General features: G+C 37.5%; 2 protein-coding genes across 3 annotated transcripts in view; one reads left to right on the forward strand and one right to left on the reverse strand.

The window, feature by feature from the left end:
* The window catches only part of tbkbp1 (TBK1 binding protein 1), a 41,561-nt gene extending 31,492 nt beyond the window's left edge, over positions 1 to 10,069 (reverse strand). Inside the window, exon 1 of one of the 2 annotated variants that reach the window (XM_056771431.1) lies at positions 9,950 to 10,069. The gene's annotated coding sequence lies outside the window, so the exon portion shown is untranslated. The remainder of the gene's footprint in view (positions 1 to 9,949) is intronic. The other variant, XM_056771430.1, reaches the window with a different exon arrangement.
* A 1,957-nt stretch (positions 10,070 to 12,026) lies between these two features.
* pdk2a (pyruvate dehydrogenase kinase 2a) lies at positions 12,027 to 18,172 on the forward strand. Its single transcript, XM_056771818.1, has 11 exons — positions 12,027 to 12,278; positions 12,747 to 12,888; positions 13,715 to 13,786; positions 13,910 to 14,094; positions 14,171 to 14,260; positions 14,374 to 14,451; positions 14,588 to 14,664; positions 14,763 to 14,861; positions 16,428 to 16,538; positions 16,671 to 16,784; positions 16,892 to 18,172. The coding sequence occupies exons 1-11, from the start codon at positions 12,161 to 12,163 to the stop codon at positions 17,033 to 17,035; spliced, it is 1,230 nt and encodes a 409-aa protein (XP_056627796.1). The 5' UTR covers positions 12,027 to 12,160; the 3' UTR covers positions 17,036 to 18,172.
* The last annotated feature ends 2,607 nt before the right edge of the window (positions 18,173 to 20,779 follow it).

Below are 20,779 nucleotides of genomic sequence, written 5' to 3' on the forward strand. Positions count from 1 at the left end.
AACATAAAGTCATCCAATAGCAATGTGAAAGACTGACAGCATGACAAGATACATGAAAACTGTGATATAAGTTGAGGTTATTACGTTGAAAATCATTTTTGAACATTTTTAAATGTACAAATATTGCTGTTGTATTTTAAGTGCATATAAACTGCAGTATTTAAGGTCTGAAAAAATAAAAAGCATCTTTTCTGTATTTGGACCTGTTTCTCCAGTTTTCCGCAGAAACAATATTTTTATTAGTAATTTGGGATAAATATTATTAATGGTAGTTCACAGAATTAAACAAAAAAGATAATGTTACCTAAAAATATACCTATAAATAATAAATAATTGTGTAATGGTCTCTTAATTTTTCTGGGCTGTATATACAGTACGTGCAATCTTGGAGTAGTTGGAAAAATCTAGTTTGACATCAGTTGACTTTACACATAAAGACAAGCTTGTTTTAAACTGAAATGGCAATATCGATGCAGAAGTTATGGATTGCATCTTTGGTTCTTACTACAAGAGAAGATCAATCATGTTGTCCTGTAAATACAATAATATCAATAGCCATGTAAGGGATGAAGAACATATCTGGTAGGAACACACTGGAAGGCCTCGGTAATCACGTGTGTTCAGTGCAGATGGATGCATATGGAAGGTGAGCAGAGTGAAAGCGAGGCAGAACAGGTGTGGGTGCTGCATCTGTAGGTGGAACTAGAGATGGATCGGGGGAAGAGATTAAGTTAAATTGCACAACTCGCTCTCTCTCTTTCTCTCGAACCATCCTACTTCTCATCATCCTATTCCTGGGTTCAATTTTTACTCACACTTTGTACATTCATCTATTGACGTATCTCCCTAAATTAAAATTCCCAGGTCTTCTCCATCTCTATTCTCAATTTGCCTCATCTTTCATCTTATGCAATATAAGTCCTGCTTTCCCCTGGTATTACCTTTGCAGCAATACCTCTAAAAGACAAATATTCATTTCTAGTTGAACATTAGGTTTGATATTTTTACATAAGCCATTAAAGGTGCACTAACAGTATTTTTTATAATCTATCAAAAGTTGTACTTTTAAAAAATGAACAGTACTTCTTTAAAGTCATGTACATCCATGTGTCTGTTTGTCTGTCTATCCTATAATCCATTCATTCATCTGTATGCACAGTGACAATCTGAATGTGAGTCAGAAAGAAATGACTAATGGCTGACAGTGGAAACGCTCCAGCAAGGAACACATGAAGCCTATGGGGAAATTATTCAAACAAAATGTAAAATTTAATACTGAAGATACATAAATAAAACAAATGCGCCCGGTCCACACCTGTCAGAAAGTCAGATCCGTAATGATTTAAATTCGATAATAGGAGTCAGCACTCTCAAAGCCGTTCTGCTTCATTGTTCAGTCACACAGCAACTGAATAATCGGAAAACATTGGCCTGCTTTTACGTAATGCACTTCATATATGTGTGCGTTGGGTTTCACGGTCTGCGTGTTGATATATGACTGCATTACCAAAATGAAAGCTCTGAAGTGTCCTTGGCAAAGACATTTAGCACTTTTAGTGCATATCTCCAAAAACATCCACGCTTGAAGTCAGGTTTATGGGGGTATACAGACAAGAGGTCAAGGCAGTGAAAGACAGACGGTTAGACAAGAGAGGAAGGTATGAAATTAAACACTTGGATCTGAAGAAACAGCCATAAACTGGGTGTTACAAAAGGGATGTTGTAGTCTGACGCCCACAACAGTAAACCTAACGGAGATGAACGGATCGTAATAAATGCCTCAGAGACAATCAGAGGCAAGCGGGCGGGCTTTGACGTCACGCGCACGCATGTGGATGGCGATCAGCATCTGCTCCGTCGTTCTTTCATGAAAGGAAGAATCTGAAGGAGGAGCCCCGGGGACGAATTGATAACGCAACGCTGCGAGAAACATGAAGAACAGAAATGAGAAGATCTCACGCGGTGATTGAAGAAGCGACAGTCATGATGTTAGCTCTCAGATTCCCACACAGAAGCGTGACAGCAGTTTCACGACATACGCACATGTAAACAAATAAACAAACGCCCACACACAAATATCTATATATCCAATGCCAGATATTATTATGATTTAGTAGAAATGCAGATTTTTCTTGGTGTGAACTGACTGAGTTCGAACAAAAAGGAAATAAGCTGTTTGAAAGCTGTCACACCCATTAAACCTACACCATATCTCTTAACACTCAGTGTACTTTAGTTTAAACAATTTATACTTCTTGTTGATGACAAAAAACACTATAGGGGAAAAGGGGTTGAGGTGCTACCCTGAATTAGAATGTGCAGTAATGATATTTGACTGATAAAAAACATTTAAATAGATATTGTGATAATATTGTTGTGAAAATCGTATATTGTAACAGCCCAAAACAGAATGACAATGCATATTTTATTATTGGAAAAAATTCACTGAAGAATTTGTTAATTTCCTTGTTATATTACAACATAACAACATTGTGAACCGTTGGGGTATTTTGATGCCAAACATGGGGAAAGAAGTAAACTTGTTTATCTGATTTGAACACAAGATATAAAATACTTTATTAAAAAAATATATATACTCAAATGTAAAATTTAGTTTAATTTAATACATTTCCAAAACATTGAGAATTTTCATTTAAAACTGTCAACGTTTAATGTTAAATGGAACCTTCTGTTAGTAAATTAATACAAATTGATGTTACTGAAAAATAAAACAGATTTTTAAACATGATAACAATCATGAAACAATCATCATAACTTTACAATACTTATTTTATTTACATTGCAATCAGTGTTGGGTAAGTTAGTCTGAAAAAGTAATGAATTGCTAGTTACAAATTACATATTCAATGTGTAATTAGATTACTGTAAAAAAAAGTATTTAATTACTTATTACTAATTACTTTCTGTATTCTACATCAACCTTGATTAGAATTGATTCAAGAATAAAAACGGCTTATTTAATTCATAAATTATTCCTATTAACGGACCAAAGTATTATAAATGTGAGAAGGATACATTTCGTTGCATAGTACTTGTACATGTGTAATGACAATAAAATTGAATCTCATCATCTCATCAAGGATACAAGCATACATTTTAAAGTAAGACTTATATTCAACAGTGGAAATTACATCAAAATGATATCAGACAGTATTTAATTAAATTACACCAGAAGTATCTGTAATTAAATTACAGGAAAAATAAGAGTAACTACTTTTTCAAGGGAAACGTAATTAATTACAGTAACTAATTAGTTATTAGTTACACCCAACACTGATTGCAATACATGATAAATCGATAATTCCATACAAGCCTAATGCATTACACAAATATATAAACTATATTAATAAATATGTTAATATATTATTAAAAAGTTTAGATTAACAATTCTTAAAAAGATTCTAAAACTAAATACAGAAAAGCCATTAAATAAAAGTACAAGAATAGTATTTAGTAACATGTCTGGTCAGGGGGAAAATGAAGTATAGGGAGCTTTTGACTGTACCTCAGCAATTTACAGTCCTCTGCTTGCCTTAAGAATCTGTCATTCTGTTCCCTACACTTGCTCCAATACCACGCTAATGATTGCTACACCGATAACATTTTCTGCATTGAGCGTTTTGTTCCTCCGCTGCATCGATTGTAGCTACTTTGAATGGCACAGCTGGCTGATGCTAATGTCGACCGGCACACCCCTTCCTTTTCATCCTGTTATAAGGCAATTGCTAATAACTCTGCTAGTATATTAATGGTGGCGCTGCATGTGCGAGTTTGCAATATCCTTCGTTCCCCTGATAGCATCTCTGTCAACAACGGCACTGCTGGAGGGGCTGAGTGAGAAAGGGAGAGAATGCTGTGGAAACAGCACTATAGGAAAGTGGACTCTTGTTATTTTTAGGGCCACCTGGGGGAATTTGAGCAGTCCAGCACAGAGTGCAATGCAAGTGGGTAACCTGGTTTTCCGGAGAATCACGACAAGGATATTTTAAAGTAGGGGACGTCTAGAAAACACGCTGTCTAGCAAACACGCCTCATACTCTGTCTGTCTGTTCTATCTCATTATGTCCTCACTAGTCATTTTTCACCCTAATGTACATCTCATAACACCCCGCGTCCTCTTTTTCTTGCTCTTTTCGATTACAAATACATATGCTACATTATGCCTCCATAGCAAAGTCTTGTGTTATGTGTGTTGATCACCAAAGCTATCACTATACATAACAGTTACATCACTTTCACAGTCAATACTTAAGTCAGTCTTTCTTTACTAATAATTGGGAAATTAGGAGCTTGGGTTTTTACGAATGAGATCAAAAATGCTTAGTGACATTATTGAGGGTAACATTGCTGAACAACTCAATAACATTTAAAAACTGCTTCCAAAGAAACTGCTGTACCTTAAAAGCTTTGGGTGGACAAGTCTTGAAGCATTTTAAAGTACATGCCAGGAACTACACAACCTCCCTCCATGCGGCACAAAAGCACCTCTGGTGTGCCATTCAAAACGACCTAAACCAGATTTAAATGGGGAGTCAAATAGAAAACAGTATTTTGTTCTGGCTGTCAAGTCATTCCTTGAAAGTTACTGTCAAGGTCATCATCAATGACTACATCTATGTTAGAATTTGCTTACATTGTTAACCCCATTTGTAAGCCTTTTTGGATAAAAGCATTTGCTTAGTGACTAAATGTAAATATAGATAAATAGTTGCTGCACTTTGCACAGATAAGGATTTTAAAAGGCACAGATCCCACGTTTTTATCAATTACAGTATACAGCCAGAGTAAAAGCCGATTCTATATGTCTAGATCAAAAAATCAACCGAAGCAAAAATAATTTAAACACATGACTGTACAAAATCATCCATCTGTCCCACTTATTCCTATTTCACAGGCAAAATAAGTAAAAGACACTTAAATGGCCAGTCGTGGCCTAATATGGGAAGTCGTAGCCTCGTGTTCAGAAGGTTGCCGATTCCATTCTCAGGGCCGGCGGGTAACGTCTGAGGTGCCCTTAAGGAAGGCACCTTCCCCCACTTGCTCCCAAGGTGCTGCAGTGATAGCTGCCCACTGCTCAGGGGTGTAAATGTGTTCACTACTGACTGGATGGGTTAAATGCAGAGGTCACATTTTGGGTATGGGTCACCATATCTGACAAAATAGGTCACTTTCACTTAAATGCAAGTACTCCACTTATTTTTCAAATGAATATACAAACAATGTTGACTTCAAAGTGTACTCAACTGAGCCAGTGAACTACTCCAGTCTGGTGGCCAGTCTATAACAGCAATAATATATTATATAAAAAAAAAAATACAAAAGTATTAAACATTAAAAAAAACATGTCACCACACATCACATGGTTTAGATAAATATGACTAAATATGGCCATCACTCGAAGCTGAAATACTTATAAACTATTTCACAATATTGAAAAATAAACTTGTATAATTATGTACAGTTACTGTATAATTAACAGTTTATAATATTTACTGTAGTTTGACCTCCTGAGGTTGGGAAAAAGTTTCAGGCCCTATTTTGGGATACAAAACAACTAGAGTAAGTAGCCCAATAGACAAACTAAACATGATTGAAAAAACAACCGAGCACCAAAAACGTACACATTCTGAACACAAACTGTGTAGGTAGATAACAAGGCAGAACAAAATAGAGGGGTCATATATCTGCAAGAGCGTCAACACTTTAAAAGGAAGAATCTGTCCATAATCTAAACCACATCTAGAGGTCTCTCCAAAGTGAGCTTAGACTGTGAATCTGCCTCGACTGTTCCTGCATTATAAATGACTCCCTACGAATGACAGCATGCGGGAGCATTTGGTTGGCTTTCAATCAGATGACTGTCACCTTGCTATTGACCCGCATTCAGCCTGTGTGGACACAGCAGTAGGGTGATGTGGTGATGAATGTGAACCGTGGGGACGGCATATTGAAGGGAGCAGGATGGAGATGTCATTTTTGAAAAATCACTCCGTGTGCTTGACTCCGAAATGTTGAAGTATTCAGAAACGAGAAAAAACGCTTTCTGCCAAAAAGACAGGTCTCTGATAATCCGGCAATCAATCAACTCAAAAATCCTTCAGACTGCAAAAAAGCAGCATGACCCGAGAGCCAGTTAAAGAATTCATGTCAGAATTTACGTTAGATAAATTAGTAAACAAGATATTCTGAAGAACGTTGTTAACCAAAGATACCCGGACCCCCATTGTCTTCTATTGTATGGACACAAAACCATTGAGAGATTTCTCAAAATATCTTCTTTTGTGTTCTGCAGGTTCATATACAGGTTTTGAAAGACATGAGGCAAAATTAATGATGACAGGATTTTTGTGTTTGCGTGAAGTGTCCATTTAATGCCCCGCACTTAAAAACAGGCTGTGTCTTCAAAACACCAAAGCATGTTTGTGATTCGTGCAACTGCTCTTGAAATCTGAAGAGAAGATCAAAAGGTGCATTTTATTACCTCTTCTGTGCTAAGGGACCACAGGCTGATTTAAATAAGGGGGATGTGTACAAAAAGCAGGAAGAATGTATTGAAATCTCAGACAGCTCTGCCAGGTCTGTCAAATTTCTAAAGGATAGATCAACAGCAACATATCACCTCGGGTTTAACCACTCATCCTATTTTAGTTCTCTGTATCTATTATATCTATGTACCTCTCACACCGGTCACATTTACCTGCCCAGGCGCTTGTGAATATCCCCCGTTGGAGAGCTCATTGTGAGCTGCTGTGGCCTACGAGCAAACATTTGTCAACCCGCGAGTACCTTACATAAACCAACTTGTCTCTAAATTATGCATGGGAGGTATGAAACTCGAGAAAGTAATGCAATCATGCAAGTTTGGCCGTGAATCATGATTATCGGTCTACGTGGTGCTGAAGTACTGTATAAGTGTGTTACAAGTGCACATGGTGAGGTGCTTAGCTCTGTTTTGCTCAGAGAACCGAATCCCACTGGGAACGTTCTTAAAGGTGAAATGTTCCACTTTTATGAAATAATTTTAATTCCGTGCAGCTTTAGGAATAGCTCAACACAAGAGGTGAAAACCAGCAGAGACCGGCTGGATATAATATTATGTCGATAACTGGGTCGCAATAGGATTTGATGGCGATTCTTAACGTTCAAACTGGTACTGTAGTCTTTAACTGTGTAGTAGTTTATATTTCATCTGCATTGGGTTTTGGACCTTTATGCAATTTATATTATAGAGTTTGGATCTGGGACGAATCAGAATAATGATGTATGCATTGATCCAATGATACAGTACAACACCCCACATTATAGACTTGCTCTAAATCAGAGGTTCTCAACAGGGGGTTGTGGCCCACAAGGACTTCCAAGGAGGCATCAAGATGACCAATAATTTAAAATGAAGACAAAATTAGCACTGAAATGCGTAGAAAACAACAACTAAAAATCAAGATATATTTTATTATTTGGGGGGGGCCTTGGAGTCAAACATGTTGAGAACCCCTGCTCGCAGGTCAATCCTCTTTCCCCAACAAATATTTGCATATACAAATTATATTAAATTATATAATTATATTATTTTGCGTGAAATATCAATATAGTATTGTGAGATAAAATAATAAAAAAAATCATTGTGATAATAATAGAAACGCATATCCTCACCATTAGATTGTTCCTGCAAAACTGCTTCATAATTTGTGCATTTGAAAACTCCAAAACACAAGGATAAACTGAATGATGTATTAGCATGAAAGGAGCATAACTAAAGACAATCAGTGCCTGACTAAGACCACTGAAACATTAATTGAAACTAATGACTGTTATTACAGTCGACCTCTGGGTCACTCCAATAAGCCATTCAAATTCTTTTGCTCTCAGCCAAGATTAAGCATTTGGAAAATTCCCCAAACTATTGAATTAATGCAAATGAATGCAAACTAATTTATGCCAAATGACAAAAATAAAGCAAAGAGAAAGCCTCAAACCGACCAGCTTTCTGATCCATTTACTCATCACTTAACTGAGCAAAATGAGGCTACAACCTCTTGGTCATCACTCTCTTCTTGCCACTCATGACCATCTTCAGGAAATCTGCAGCCCTTTGCTTCTCAACAAACTGATCCTCAAATCATTAACATACAAACTCTGTTTGCATGTGGCCAATCCCTCATAGGTCGATACACATAAAACAATGAACCAATGAGCATTCTAAACACAGGCTGGATCTGATGTCCTTTCCCAGGATTGATTACAAGACACCATACATGTGGATCATAAAAACATCTTGCAACAATGACATACATGAGAAGGGCTTTATGACCAGGAATAGCTGTGAGGCTAACATGATTCACCTCCCAACGTCAGACTCTCAAATTAGCTTTTGCAGACAGACTCGGGCTAAGAAAAAAGGTGGCGCTGTAAATTAAGTGCATACTAATCAACTCAAGACTCCAAACATAACGAAAATGATGAAAATGCGGTTGTGTCCATTTAGTTCTTGCCAATACTTCCTTACAAGGAATTTCTAAAGCATGATGTAGACCGCCATCCCACGCTTTTCAATAAGCTATTCGAATGAGAACGCATAATGCCTGTCAGGAATGGAAATCAAGCTTTTGACGAAAACAAAGCTCTAGTTTCAGAACTGAAACTGTATATGCGGTATATTTCGGTTTTAAGCAACTGAACCCCATGCAGAATGAACTGAAGACAGTGCTAATAAAATGAAATCTATTACTTATTGAGCTATTAGAAATCAATAAGTGATTGAATAACAATCCATCAAGCAGAACATAGCGCCTGTACCTTTACTTTTCCCTAAAACTAAAAATACTGTACTCGAAAGCAAAGAACCCTTACATAATAAAATAAATGTTATAAGCCATTTCGGTTATGATGCAAACATTTATTAAACTATTAAAATCAAGCTCTGTCAGTTTGGGTCCTTTTGAAAAGGTTAGATCTATTGGTCAAGTGTGAAAGAGCACACACTCTTTAAACTGGTTCAACACCTGCCGTCCACTAATCCATCCACAAAATACTGCCTACTACGACAAAGACGACATGAGACAAATTGTAGCACTGGAACTGTGGTTTTAGGATCTCCCCGAATGTGAGCACATTTACACGGGAGGTACAACAGTCACTCGTTAATGCATAGTTGCCAGTCTTGAACAATGCAAAGCTTTAAAGCAATTATATTGTTAATTGGGATTTCCTATTCACTTGTCACATCGGTTCACTATAACGCAGTTACGCAGGTAATGTTTTAGCCTCGTTACACAACAGACCCTGCAGATGTTGACAATGATGAATTCTTTATTATTAACGGTAATTCCCCCACATTTTCCAAAATGCATGTGAATTGTGGCATAACCCGACTGCTTCGAATGGCAATAAGTGTCTTGCGTTGATTCTACGGTACAGTAGGAAAAAGTTATTTATAGTGTTTCTCGGGACAAACCTATCCTGCGTGATCGTTTTATTTATCGTCATGTCTAATTCGGTATGGTTTTAATCTCGTTGCCTGTTTAAAATATGATTAAATATATGCGCGTGGTTGTTCAATATTCATCCGTTGCGCTTTCATAACGATGTGCAGTTTTCGACGATGTACTCGCAGCGGCTGAGCAATGCTGATGTCAAACCTCGAGCGTCTCCTTTAAGACAGGCTTTTGTTTCAAAACTGGCTGTATTTATTATATGTGCAGTAACAAACGAAGGCTTTAAGGAACTATATACAAATATGCAAATGTGCTGTCACTGCATTTAAAACACGCAACGCTTTTCGTGTCCTCTTGCTTTGTATTTACACGGACATTTGTAGAGCACTCTGTTAAACATGGCTGTGCGCTGTATGCCACTGTATATGCAGCCCGCGCTGCAATACTCAAATCCGAAGATATATTCGTTTAAATATAAAGATAGAAGCACTCACGGTCTCTCATTGATCGGTCCTTTTCTGTCATGTCTCCAGTTAAGGGCCAGGCACCCCAGAAGAGCTGCTTAATTGTAAATGCCGGATGCCCGCTGTTCTCCGCTGCTGTTATTGGTTCAGTTTCTCTCAACTGCGATCAGCGCGAGATCCGAGAGAGTTTGCGCGTCTCTCGCAGCTACGAGCGTCATTGTAAGGAGGTCAACATAAAACATCATAAACACTGGCTGTACAGCATCATCTAGCCCTCACGCTCTGTTGAGATTGAGGTTACAGGATTTGACTTTGCTCTGGACAAATAATTTTAATTTAAAGCACTTATTCATAATAAGTCAGGTCATCTGACGTCATTTGAATCCAGAAGATATTGAAGCTTTAAACATGTATAAGACGTTTTAGAAAGAGGAGGGTATTCAAGTAGGGAAACGTGTTATACGATTGACATTTTTAATCATGTAGGGTATATTAATTATTTAATTAATTATTTAGTCAACAAAAAATGAGGGCATTTTCATTTAGGCATCTGGATCTTAAATCTAAATAACAGAAAATATCTAAATATAAGATAACTGTGTATCATTTTTCGATAAAAATTACAAATGAATCTGGATTGACATTTAGTCGTTTAGCAGACGCTTATTCCCAAAGCGATTTACAGAGAGTTCAAGATGCAATAAAGCGATATGTCATACAGGGGCTTACACTTAGTGCTAATACCAAGTTACTAGTTGCCATAAAAACCAGAACAACACCTTTTGAGAGAAAGAAAGAGAAAAATGTACCCGAATAGGCAACAGAACACATTACATTATGAATAGTTGCCTACTTTGTACTTAAAAACTTCTGCTAAAAAGACCATAAAAGAAATTTCCACTGGGAATGTTTCTCTTCTCCACATGCCCCAGATCTTGACAGTTGTAGGCACTAGGCTAAACTACATCACATCAGAGACAGACTTCCTTTAGAGTTGACAAAATATATATGGTGGCAAGAACATATACTGCAATTTTTCTGATCAATTAGGCTTTAACACAAGCTTTTTGTGACTTTTGAATATGTAGGGCAATGTTGAAAAGTTATCCTATAACATCTTTTATTTTAAAATTTGATGTTATTAAAATAAGAAAAACATTTGTTAACGTTTTATTTTTCTTCCAAACGTAATTAGCGTGTAAATGCATGAATGCATAACGACTGAACAAGTGTAGCCTGCATCAAAATACCAAGCCCTACGTCAACTGTGGAAAATTAAAATATTCCCACAATGACCACGAGGTGGTGGTGTTGCGCAGTGGTTAAGTTGTAGGCTTGTAACATATGGGAAAAGTTCTTTTTGATTTAATCATAGAATGAGCCACTACATATTCATTTATCCTGGCCTTTTTATTAAAACAATTAACTCATGATGAGGTTCAACCCCGCACATTTACAGGCAACTGAGATTTCCTACAGACTTTATGAAATATATATTCTAAAAGAGGTCCACGAAGAGGAACGTCTCTGGAATGTTTAGCACACAGCTGGCTGTATGGAGACGGTGAAATATGCATGAATGATTTGCCTCTTATCCAGACTGTCCTGGTCATGCAAGAATGTGTTTCGGACGGTTCCTGTTCTTGGACTCTTTAATGGAACATAATGTCCTCAACCGTGCATGCACTAGTGTTCATAACCGAAAACCTTATTCAGCAAAACTTTGCACATTCTGAAATTTTCCTAAAAATATCATTAGTGGGTTAAAATGAAATTCCAAAGTGGGAATTCTAAAGAAAATATCAGTACTTTAAATAAAATTCAGACTCACTGTGGTATTATAATATTATTATTATAGTATTTATTAACATAGCCTTACTGCGAATGCGTTATTCTGAAATGTATTTTGCCGAAATGTTTTTTTATTATGGTAAAAAAGAACACAGCACATAAAGTACTTGCACGTGCTTATTAGCCATCTGACCCCAACTACTGTTGTTCATATTTATTTGATCGTGAACAGTCCATTGCCCCTCCTTCGCATGCTATTGGACGGACGTGGAGTAGTAATAGAAAACTCGGGCTCTGATTGGTTGGGAAGTGCTTATGGACAAACAGATACCTTTTAGAAAACCCCATACAACGATCGCAACAGCAGATACATTAAAAACATATCTATTGAAAAACGGGATCCCTGGAGCTTGGTTTTTGCTGTAAATCAGTTTTAAACCAGTCATCGAGATGAAGTTCGTCAGGTTTATTATGAAGAATGCGGCTTTGGCCAATGCGCCTCAACACATCGAGCACTTTTCCAAATTTTCGCCCTCACCACTTTCAATGAAACAATTTATCGATTTCGGTGAGTGACCCCTGTGTTGTATTTTTTGTTATAATGTGACAGTAGATCAATCATGTATTTTCAGATTTGTGAGAATTACATGCATAGCCTCGCTATTTGATGATATAATCTTGATCAGGCAGACAAAGTGGCTCTTAAATGTAACTATTGTGTACAATAATACGATTATGGTTATACCAATGGATACAAGGTTGCATTACATGAGCTGTTAAGGTTGGAGTGCCTGTGATTACAAAAAAATAATGCAACGAATACGCTATCGCTGGAGTGTTGCATCATTTCTCTGCTGGTGTGTTGGCCCTGTTGGGTCACAGCGATATGTACATTAACCTATTTAATAGCTAATAACTATGCGTGCACTTTAGTTCCAAGCTTACCACATTGTTGAAATTCATGTCTCGTGTGTATTGTCTGTCGATGGGAATGTCAATTTTGTTTAGATTCTAACATTTTGTTATTTTCGACCAGGTTCGACTAACGCGTGTGAGAAGACGTCTTTTGTTTTTCTGAGACAAGAGCTGCCTGTACGTCTGTCAAACATCATGAAGGAAATCAACTTTCTCCCCAAAAAACTACTTACAACTCCTTCTGTGCAGATGGTTCAAAGCTGGTAAGCTATACAGAGTTGACCTCATTTTTGAAGGGATTGGATCGGCTGTCATTGTCGTAGAAACAACAGACTTTTGTTTAAAACAGCGATGAGATGGATAGAGACTTGCTGATGAGATGGATATTTATAGCACACTCGGTAAACATTGTGGTCTACTTGATAGTAGGCCAAAAACTGCTTGATAACACGATGCGATGCGCAGACCGATATACATTTGACATTAAAGTAACGCGAGAGCGACTCGGAAATTGTGCTTTCGAAAAGCTATCGCGGTACTTTGATATCACATGCTTCTCGTTCTGCGCATCGCCGCAGGAAGTCAAACAAACCTATTTTGATTCGCTGACGTAGAGAGGGTGAACTTTGTCCTACATTCGGTGTCTGGATGGGTTCTTCCAGTTCTTGTAGGGTCTCTGTGAACTTTGTCCTATTTCCACTACCTCGTGCCTTCCGGGAGCACAATCTCCTTGTTTACTCTCCTTGTAACGCCTTTAAGGAAGTGTGGAAACTTAGACAGAGTCAAAACAAAACAGCCTTCCATTAACATGCATAGAATGCAAGGTGGCACGTTGTTTTCAAAGATACAAGAACAATGTTTTTTTGGGTGGGTTTCCCTATGGTTTAATAAATTTGTCATCCATCCCAACTTAAATTTCATTCATGTGTAGTGTCATTTGTATTTTTGCACATTGCGGTTAATGAGAGATTATAAATCATGTTACAAGAGGGTGTCAAGAAAATATATTAAAAGCGAACAAAAGTTTTTTCACCTTAGCGAAATTCTGAATTTAAATGCGCAAACCTATGCTTTTGTTTGTGTGCAAAGGTACATTCAGAGTTTAATGGAGATCTTGGAATTCTTGGATAAAAGTCCGGAAGACCACAGTGCATTAGAAGAGTAAGTATGTTATTTAAAACAATTTAGATTAAAAAATCTTAAAGAATAGGCTAAAAATATATAACTTTATAGAGTCCATTTAACAAAAGCATCGTAATTTAATCTTCTTAACTATACACACAGGTTTGTGAATGCCTTGGTCAACATCCGAAACAGGCACAACGATGTCGTACCCACTATGGCCCAAGGTGTGATTGAATACAAAGAGGTTTTTGATCAAGATCCAGTAACCAATCAGAATATTCAGTATTTCATGGACCGTTTCTACATGAGCCGAATATCTATCAGAATGCTCATCAACCAGCACAGTAAGCACATATTTGACAAAAATCTTTGAGTTTTGTTCTTGAATTGTTTCATTGAATTTATTTGAAATGTTTTCAGCTCTTGTTTTTGATGGTGCCACAAATCCAGTTCACCCAAACACCATCGGCAGTATAGACCCTTATTGTAAGGTGGCAGAAGTTGTTAAAGGTACAGTATTTGCATTCAGTCTGTTCATTCCCAAAACCTTAGACTTGCTGTAGAGTACGTGTTTGTCATGTGTTTGTTTTTAAAAATGTTGTGTCATCACATGTTTCGTTTAGATGCCTATGAAAGTGCCAAGATGCTGTGTTATCAATATTACCTCAGTTCTCCTGACATGGTGTTGCAAGAACTTAACAGTAAGAACAAAAGTACTGCATTGCAGTACAAGTTATGTACAGTAGTTTATATTCTGCCTTAAGGTAGTAATGACAAAATTGATGTCTGTATACTGTATACAGTGATTCTAATCCTACTTCTTGTTTTGTTTTTCAGCTAATAATAGGAACCAGCCTATCAACATAGTGTATGTGCCTTCCCATCTCTACCATATGCTGTTTGAACTGTTCAAGGTGAGCTATAGGCCATCTCATATTCTGTTCCCAGATAATGTGGTTTACACGGCAAACTAAATATATATATATTTATGTGTGTGTGTGTTCTACCAAAGAATGCAATGAGAGCAACCATTGAAAATCATAAAGAAGGCAGCAGTCTTCCACCTATTCAAGTTATGGTGGCCATTGGAGGAGAAGACCTCACTATTAAGGTGATTTGAACCAAACTGAATTGTTAAAATTATGTGTTATTCATGATATATATTCAGGGTGTCCGCGGATCCTTAATAAGTCGTAAATTCCATAATGTCAAAATAAGGCCCTTAATTAGCATTAAAATGTCTTAAATCCTCGTTTCAAGGTCTTAGAAATGCAGTCGAACCGACACCGTAAAGAAGATTTTATTTTCGTTTTAAAATCATGTACGTCTATTTGTCCCGCAGAACGATATAGGCAGAACCAACTTACAAATAACACGTTCGCGGGGGCTGGTTAGGTTATTAGACTGGACATTACCACATGGAGAAAAGTTTGAGCTTTAGTCATGTGGAAGTGCAAATTTCTTGCTATGAAATTGGTCTTAAATTTCATTCTGCATGGTATTAAAAAGATCTTAGAAAGTCTTAAATCTTACTCTGAGAAACCTGCAGATACCCGGATATTGATACATATATTTATTTGAATAGCACAATAGCCAATGTTTTTTTCAACTAAAGCAATGACTGTACTGTCATGTACAGCAAGTTCTCCAACTGAATCCGACCAGGATAATGCGACTGTAGCTCAGCTTCATCCATCATGTATTGTTTACACATTAATCTTTCTACAACTGGACTATGCATTGTGCTCATGTTTTAAAACCTGTGTGTTGTATTTGCCTTCCTTCAGCTACCCTGTTACACAATTATGTACTTGGACTGAGAGATTGGGACTGTAGCCAGACTATGCCGAAACCCTGCGTTTTTTATAGCTTGATATGTAACTGCCTATTTAAACATGATTATCGATTGTATAACTGGATCATGACATAACTGGAGCCAGCAGTGAATTTTCCCAGCATTGACAAAGTACACACTAGCAAACCTGCTGTTGTATAACTCAGTATACTGACCTTGTTGTTCAGTATGCCGATTTAAAGTTTGTACAGTACAGCATTTCTCAAAGTGTTGGGCGGGGCCCACTGGTGGGGAATAGAGACATGACAAGTGGGGCATGACAAACGGGTGGAAATTTGGCCCATCTAATAATTCCTTTATTTATTGACCATACACTGACAACAAAACAAGGACACATTTAAATGCCTTACTTAAAACATCAGATTGCAAAGAAAATGACACGTGCCCCCTTCCCTACTTCCAAAGAGGGGAATGGCAGATAAAGTTTGAGAAACACTCAAACACCTCAGACTGTAACAATTTACTTTGCTCACTCTCCAGTTGTTACAAACCTGTATAACTTTCTTTGTTGTGCTAATCACATATTTTATACAGATATTTCAATGAAAGTTTGTAAATAAGCCATTTTGGGTTACCATTGACTCCCTTAGTAGGACAAAAGACTAGTGTGGGAGTCAATGGTGACCCACAAAGGGCTTAGTTACAAAGTGTGTTCGGCACAGCAAAGAAATATGTACAGGTTTGTTAAACTGGAGGGTGAGCAAATGATGACAAGATTTTCATTTTCATAGATATTTTTGAGTGAACTATTCCTTTAATTAACTTTCTTTTGGTCCTTTTTTGAGTTTTATTTCTAAAAGAATGTTCTTTTCATCTTTGTAGATGAGTGACTTAGGTGGTGGAGTTCCTTTCAGGAAGATGGAGAATCTCTTCAGCTACATGTACTCCACAGCCCCTACCCCTCAGATGGACGAGAAACAAAGAGCTCCTCTGGTCAGACATTATATAATTTTTTAATCCTTTATAAAAACATTAAGTTATTTCAAAAACACCATTCTGTAAGAAACATTAGCCTCAACGTTCTTAGGCTCTGTTTCTTAAATATTAGTCTTATTTTATCTTCAGGCTGGGTTTGGTTATGGGCTGCCCATCTCGCGGCTCTATGCCAAGTACTTCCAGGGTGATCTCCAGCTCTACTCAATGGAGGGCCATGGCACTGATGCAGTCATCCACTTAAAGGTACGTCTGAACCCTATTTAGAATATTTAGAGCACATGAGTGCAGGAATCCTCTGGACTCTGCCGTACATAAAGTAATACATGCACTTTACCTTGTTTTCTCCTCAGGCGTTATCCACTGACTCGGTTGAGAGACTCCCAGTATTTAACAAGACAGCTCGACGGAACTATGAAGTGAGCCAGGGGGCAGATGATTGGTGCGTCCCCAGCAAAGAGCCTCTGGACCTGGCCGTGTTCCGGCTGGCAAAGTGAGAAGTGAACGCACCTCCAGAAGGAATATAGTACAGCTCCATGACTGACAGGAGTGAGGGGGATGGACATGTTGGGCCCGGACGGTGTCCGCCTGGCCTGGCCCCAACTCTGCACTCACTGTGAATCCGCGTAATCTCTCTACAATACTGTAGTTGTCGCATGCAACGGTTTCATTTACTTCTTTGATTTCAGAAAGTAGATTTTGTCACTGTGTTACCTGCAGACCATAGCAGAGCACCACTTTATTCTGTATTAAATCACTCTTCCATCTTTGGAAGATTTCAGATGTCTCGTGGGTCAGAGGGGAAATCTACAGCAGTGTAAAAAAAAGGGGTGTGGCCCACTAGGCTGGATTTTGGACCTAGCACATAACAACAGACCTGTGCTAAGGAATTCAGATGACAGGGCTATAAAAGTCAATATCAAACGTATGGGATAATATATGTTAGAGTGTACTTGAAGAACAGAATGTAAAAACCGCATGAGCATCACAACACTCCTAATTATATGACTGACTTTGATCGTGCAAATGTAGAGTACAAAATGTACTACATAAAGTATTTTTACTGTGAGATTAAGCGGAGATTGTAATATCACTGCATACTGTATGAGATTCAAGTGTGTTGCCAAACAAGTCTGTCTCATAGTTTTGCTTTCAATGTATAAAATGGGATCACAGATGTGTAAAGAACCAGAATGTATTTTACCACTAATCTCTTTGTTTAAACTTGAAACATTTCATGTTCGCAGCATGTATGTCCAAAGCTTGGCAAACAGTGTTTTGGTCATTTGTGTTCTTAAACACATTAAAGCAGTTTAGATACCTCATCGAGAGTTAGTTTGCCAACGGTAAGACCTTTGTTTAGTTTTTTCAGCCTTAGTTTTGGATGAAACAAAGGTCACATGCAAGAAAGTCATGATTTCAAATGAGCAACTTTAAGCCTTATTTTTGGGAGCATGTAATGTTTGTTACCTGTTACCTCACACATAAGGACCGTGTTTTATGTATTTAATTGTTTTGTTGTCATCTAAAACAAATTAACACTATAAAATCTAAGATGTATTTTTGTATTACGTATTCCATCTAAAACAAATGTTGTATATGGAATTGAAATAAACACTTCTGTGAATAATGAACTGTTGTATGTGGTCACTTATGAGTCAACAATTACTGAACCTGCAAGTTCCTTAAGGGTGTTTCACAAGTTTAATGGTTCATATATTGAACGTTGGTAAACAATCAACATTAGACACCATTGACTTCATTTGTATTGACATCACATGTCTCAAAATATCTTTTGTATTCCACAGTAGTATACATATTTTGGGGTGAATTATGCCTTTAATGACAGGTCGAAGCACAGAATCCCACTAATTTACATTAAAGCAATAAAAGAGAAAAATATTTATCCAAAGTGGTGAGAACCTTAAACCCATGACCTTTGCGTCACACATGACAATAATTCACAGCTGTGGAGTGAGGCACTACGTGCTGTTCCTTTGCCCTCTTGAGCTGAGGTTACATTTCATAGTAAACAACATCCTGGTTAAGGCCACAGGTTATTTAGAAAGTGTATGTCATTGAGTTACAATGAGAAGTATGAATGGGAAAAAAAACTGTTTAAGAAACTAGAGAAACGACTTAATTATTCTCAAATTAACCTAGAAAATTCAGTAGGTCAAATGTGCATGAAGTTAAATGGTCTTTCCCCAAATGTAAAGTAATATATCAAAGGTATTTTGCCTACAAAGAGTCCTAAAGAGATTCTGAAGAACTACTGATAAACAAATGCTGTTGTGTAAGACAGCTGCTCTTTTGACATATCACATACACATGGCACTTGGTCCTCCATATATAGAACTGTATTCTCTGCACAGTTTCAGGCCTAGTTTTTCTTCAAACAAGTGACAAGCAAGTTTGTGCATCCAAGCATTAAAGGAGCACTTCACACAAGAATGATTTACTCATCCTCAAGTTGTTCCAAATCTGTATAAATTTCTTTGATCTGATGAACACCGAGACGAAAAATTTGGAAGAATGCTTGTAACCAAACAGTTCTTGGCCACCATTGACTACCATAGTAGGAATTACTTTATACATTTCTTTGTTCTGTTGAACACAAAAGAAGATATTTTAAAGAATGTGGGAAAACAAACAGTTCAGGGGCACTTTTGACTACAATTGTAATTTTCCGTCTATGTTAGTCAATGGTGGCCGAGAAGAACTGTGTGGTTAAATGCATACTTCCAAATATCCTTTTCTGTGTTCATCAGAACAACGAAATGTAGATTTGGAACGACTCAAGGATGAGTATTAAATGATTTTTAAATAATGCCCTTTTTGAAAGAAACTTGTTACAGAATGTGCAGTTCTCTTAAAAACCTCTGTGTCTCTGGTGTGCTAGAACTTACAGGTATGTGAGAGTCAAGCATTGACAAACCTAATGGGGCCTGTTCCAGGAATCCTGATAGGAGAAGCACAGCTGTCAAGGGCAGGCCATAAATGATGGCGTGTAGGCTACGTGTTTTTCTTCGGGTGAGTGGCCCAAGTGAGGGCGGGGGTGATATGGTGGGTGGTGATGAGCACATGGGTTTGTTATGTATATGAACATCTCACACAGGCCTCAATAGGAGCTAATCTCTCCGCCGTGCAAGTCATTCCCCAGGGCTGTTTGCTCTTTTGCTTGTTTATGTTAAAAGGTTGGTGCCCATGTTCCACATCAAAACAAGAGCATTGTTTTCCCAGGTTGACTATTGTAGTGATGGAATTGGTTTGATCTAATCCTGCAATCGACTGCTCATTGCGGCATTGACAGCAAGAGGCGAGGCGGCTGGCAGATGCCTTCACACATTACAAAACGATGTGTCATGGTACGTTTTTACAGTGAATGAGAGGTGAATGAGCCAAAACACAACGTCCTGCTGGTTCTATTCAGATTTATATTTCTATATCAGACAAGAGCAGATCAATGTATTCAGAGAGGGTTTAAGATACCTAATGAGCCATTAATGAAACTCACTATACTCCCGTTATCCCCTTCCAGTCTGTTTGATCTGTTTGTATTAAACACTTACGTAATAAGTCTATCATCAGAATGTTGTATTATCGAATAGCACATCATAGTGTACATTAGTATGTAGGTTTGTAAATTATGTTCTGTATGTACAGTATCAGAGTGGTAGGCTAATTCTCATGAAATAATGTCACCACCTTGTGTCCATTATTTGTAACTGCAGATACTCATAAACTTGATGCATTCACTTTAAAGCTTCATTGACTAGTGAAAGCAAGTGCAAATTTAACTTACTGTACATTTTGCAATAACTTGACTTGAATCTTCATGAAAATGGCCACCAGTTAATTTTGAACTCCAGTTTTCTTTGTTTCTCCCAGTGTGAGAGTAATCACATGCATTTAGGTTGTAATATTATATCTAATATTGCATAGACTGATCTTAAGGTGCATAAATATCGATAGGAATAAAACACAAAATTAGAACGACATTAATTGCAGGCAATGAGTGCCCTTATTGCACAAAAAAAGTGCAGCCACTACATGTGCCTCTGCTTATTATTGCGCTGATAATGCAAGAATTGCTCAAACCATTGACTTGTCATGTGGTTTCCGAATGATACTTACAAAAGCAGAATCTATAACAGTCAAAAGACTTGTTAAAGTGATAGTTCACCCAAAAATGAATATTCTGTGAACATTTTCTCAACGTCTAGTGATTTCAAACCTTT

The sequence above is a fragment of the Triplophysa dalaica genome, chromosome 17, assembly GCF_015846415.1.
Source record: "Triplophysa dalaica isolate WHDGS20190420 chromosome 17, ASM1584641v1, whole genome shotgun sequence".
Lineage (NCBI taxonomy): Eukaryota > Metazoa > Chordata > Actinopteri > Cypriniformes > Nemacheilidae > Triplophysa > Triplophysa dalaica.

What these genes read in the sequence shown, in the direction of transcription:
- pdk2a (XM_056771818.1), top strand. Translation starts at nt 12,161, where the DNA reads ATGAAGTTCGTCAGGTTTATTATGAAGAATGCGGCTTTGGCCAATGCG. An exon ending in GTGCAGATGGTTCAAAGCTG is followed by an intron (nt 12,889 to 13,714) that starts GTAAGCTATACA and finishes TTGTGTGCAAAG; the next exon opens with GTACATTCAGAGTTTAATGG. An exon ending in AATGCTCATCAACCAGCACA is followed by an intron (nt 14,095 to 14,170) that starts GTAAGCACATAT and finishes AAATGTTTTCAG; the next exon opens with CTCTTGTTTTTGATGGTGCC.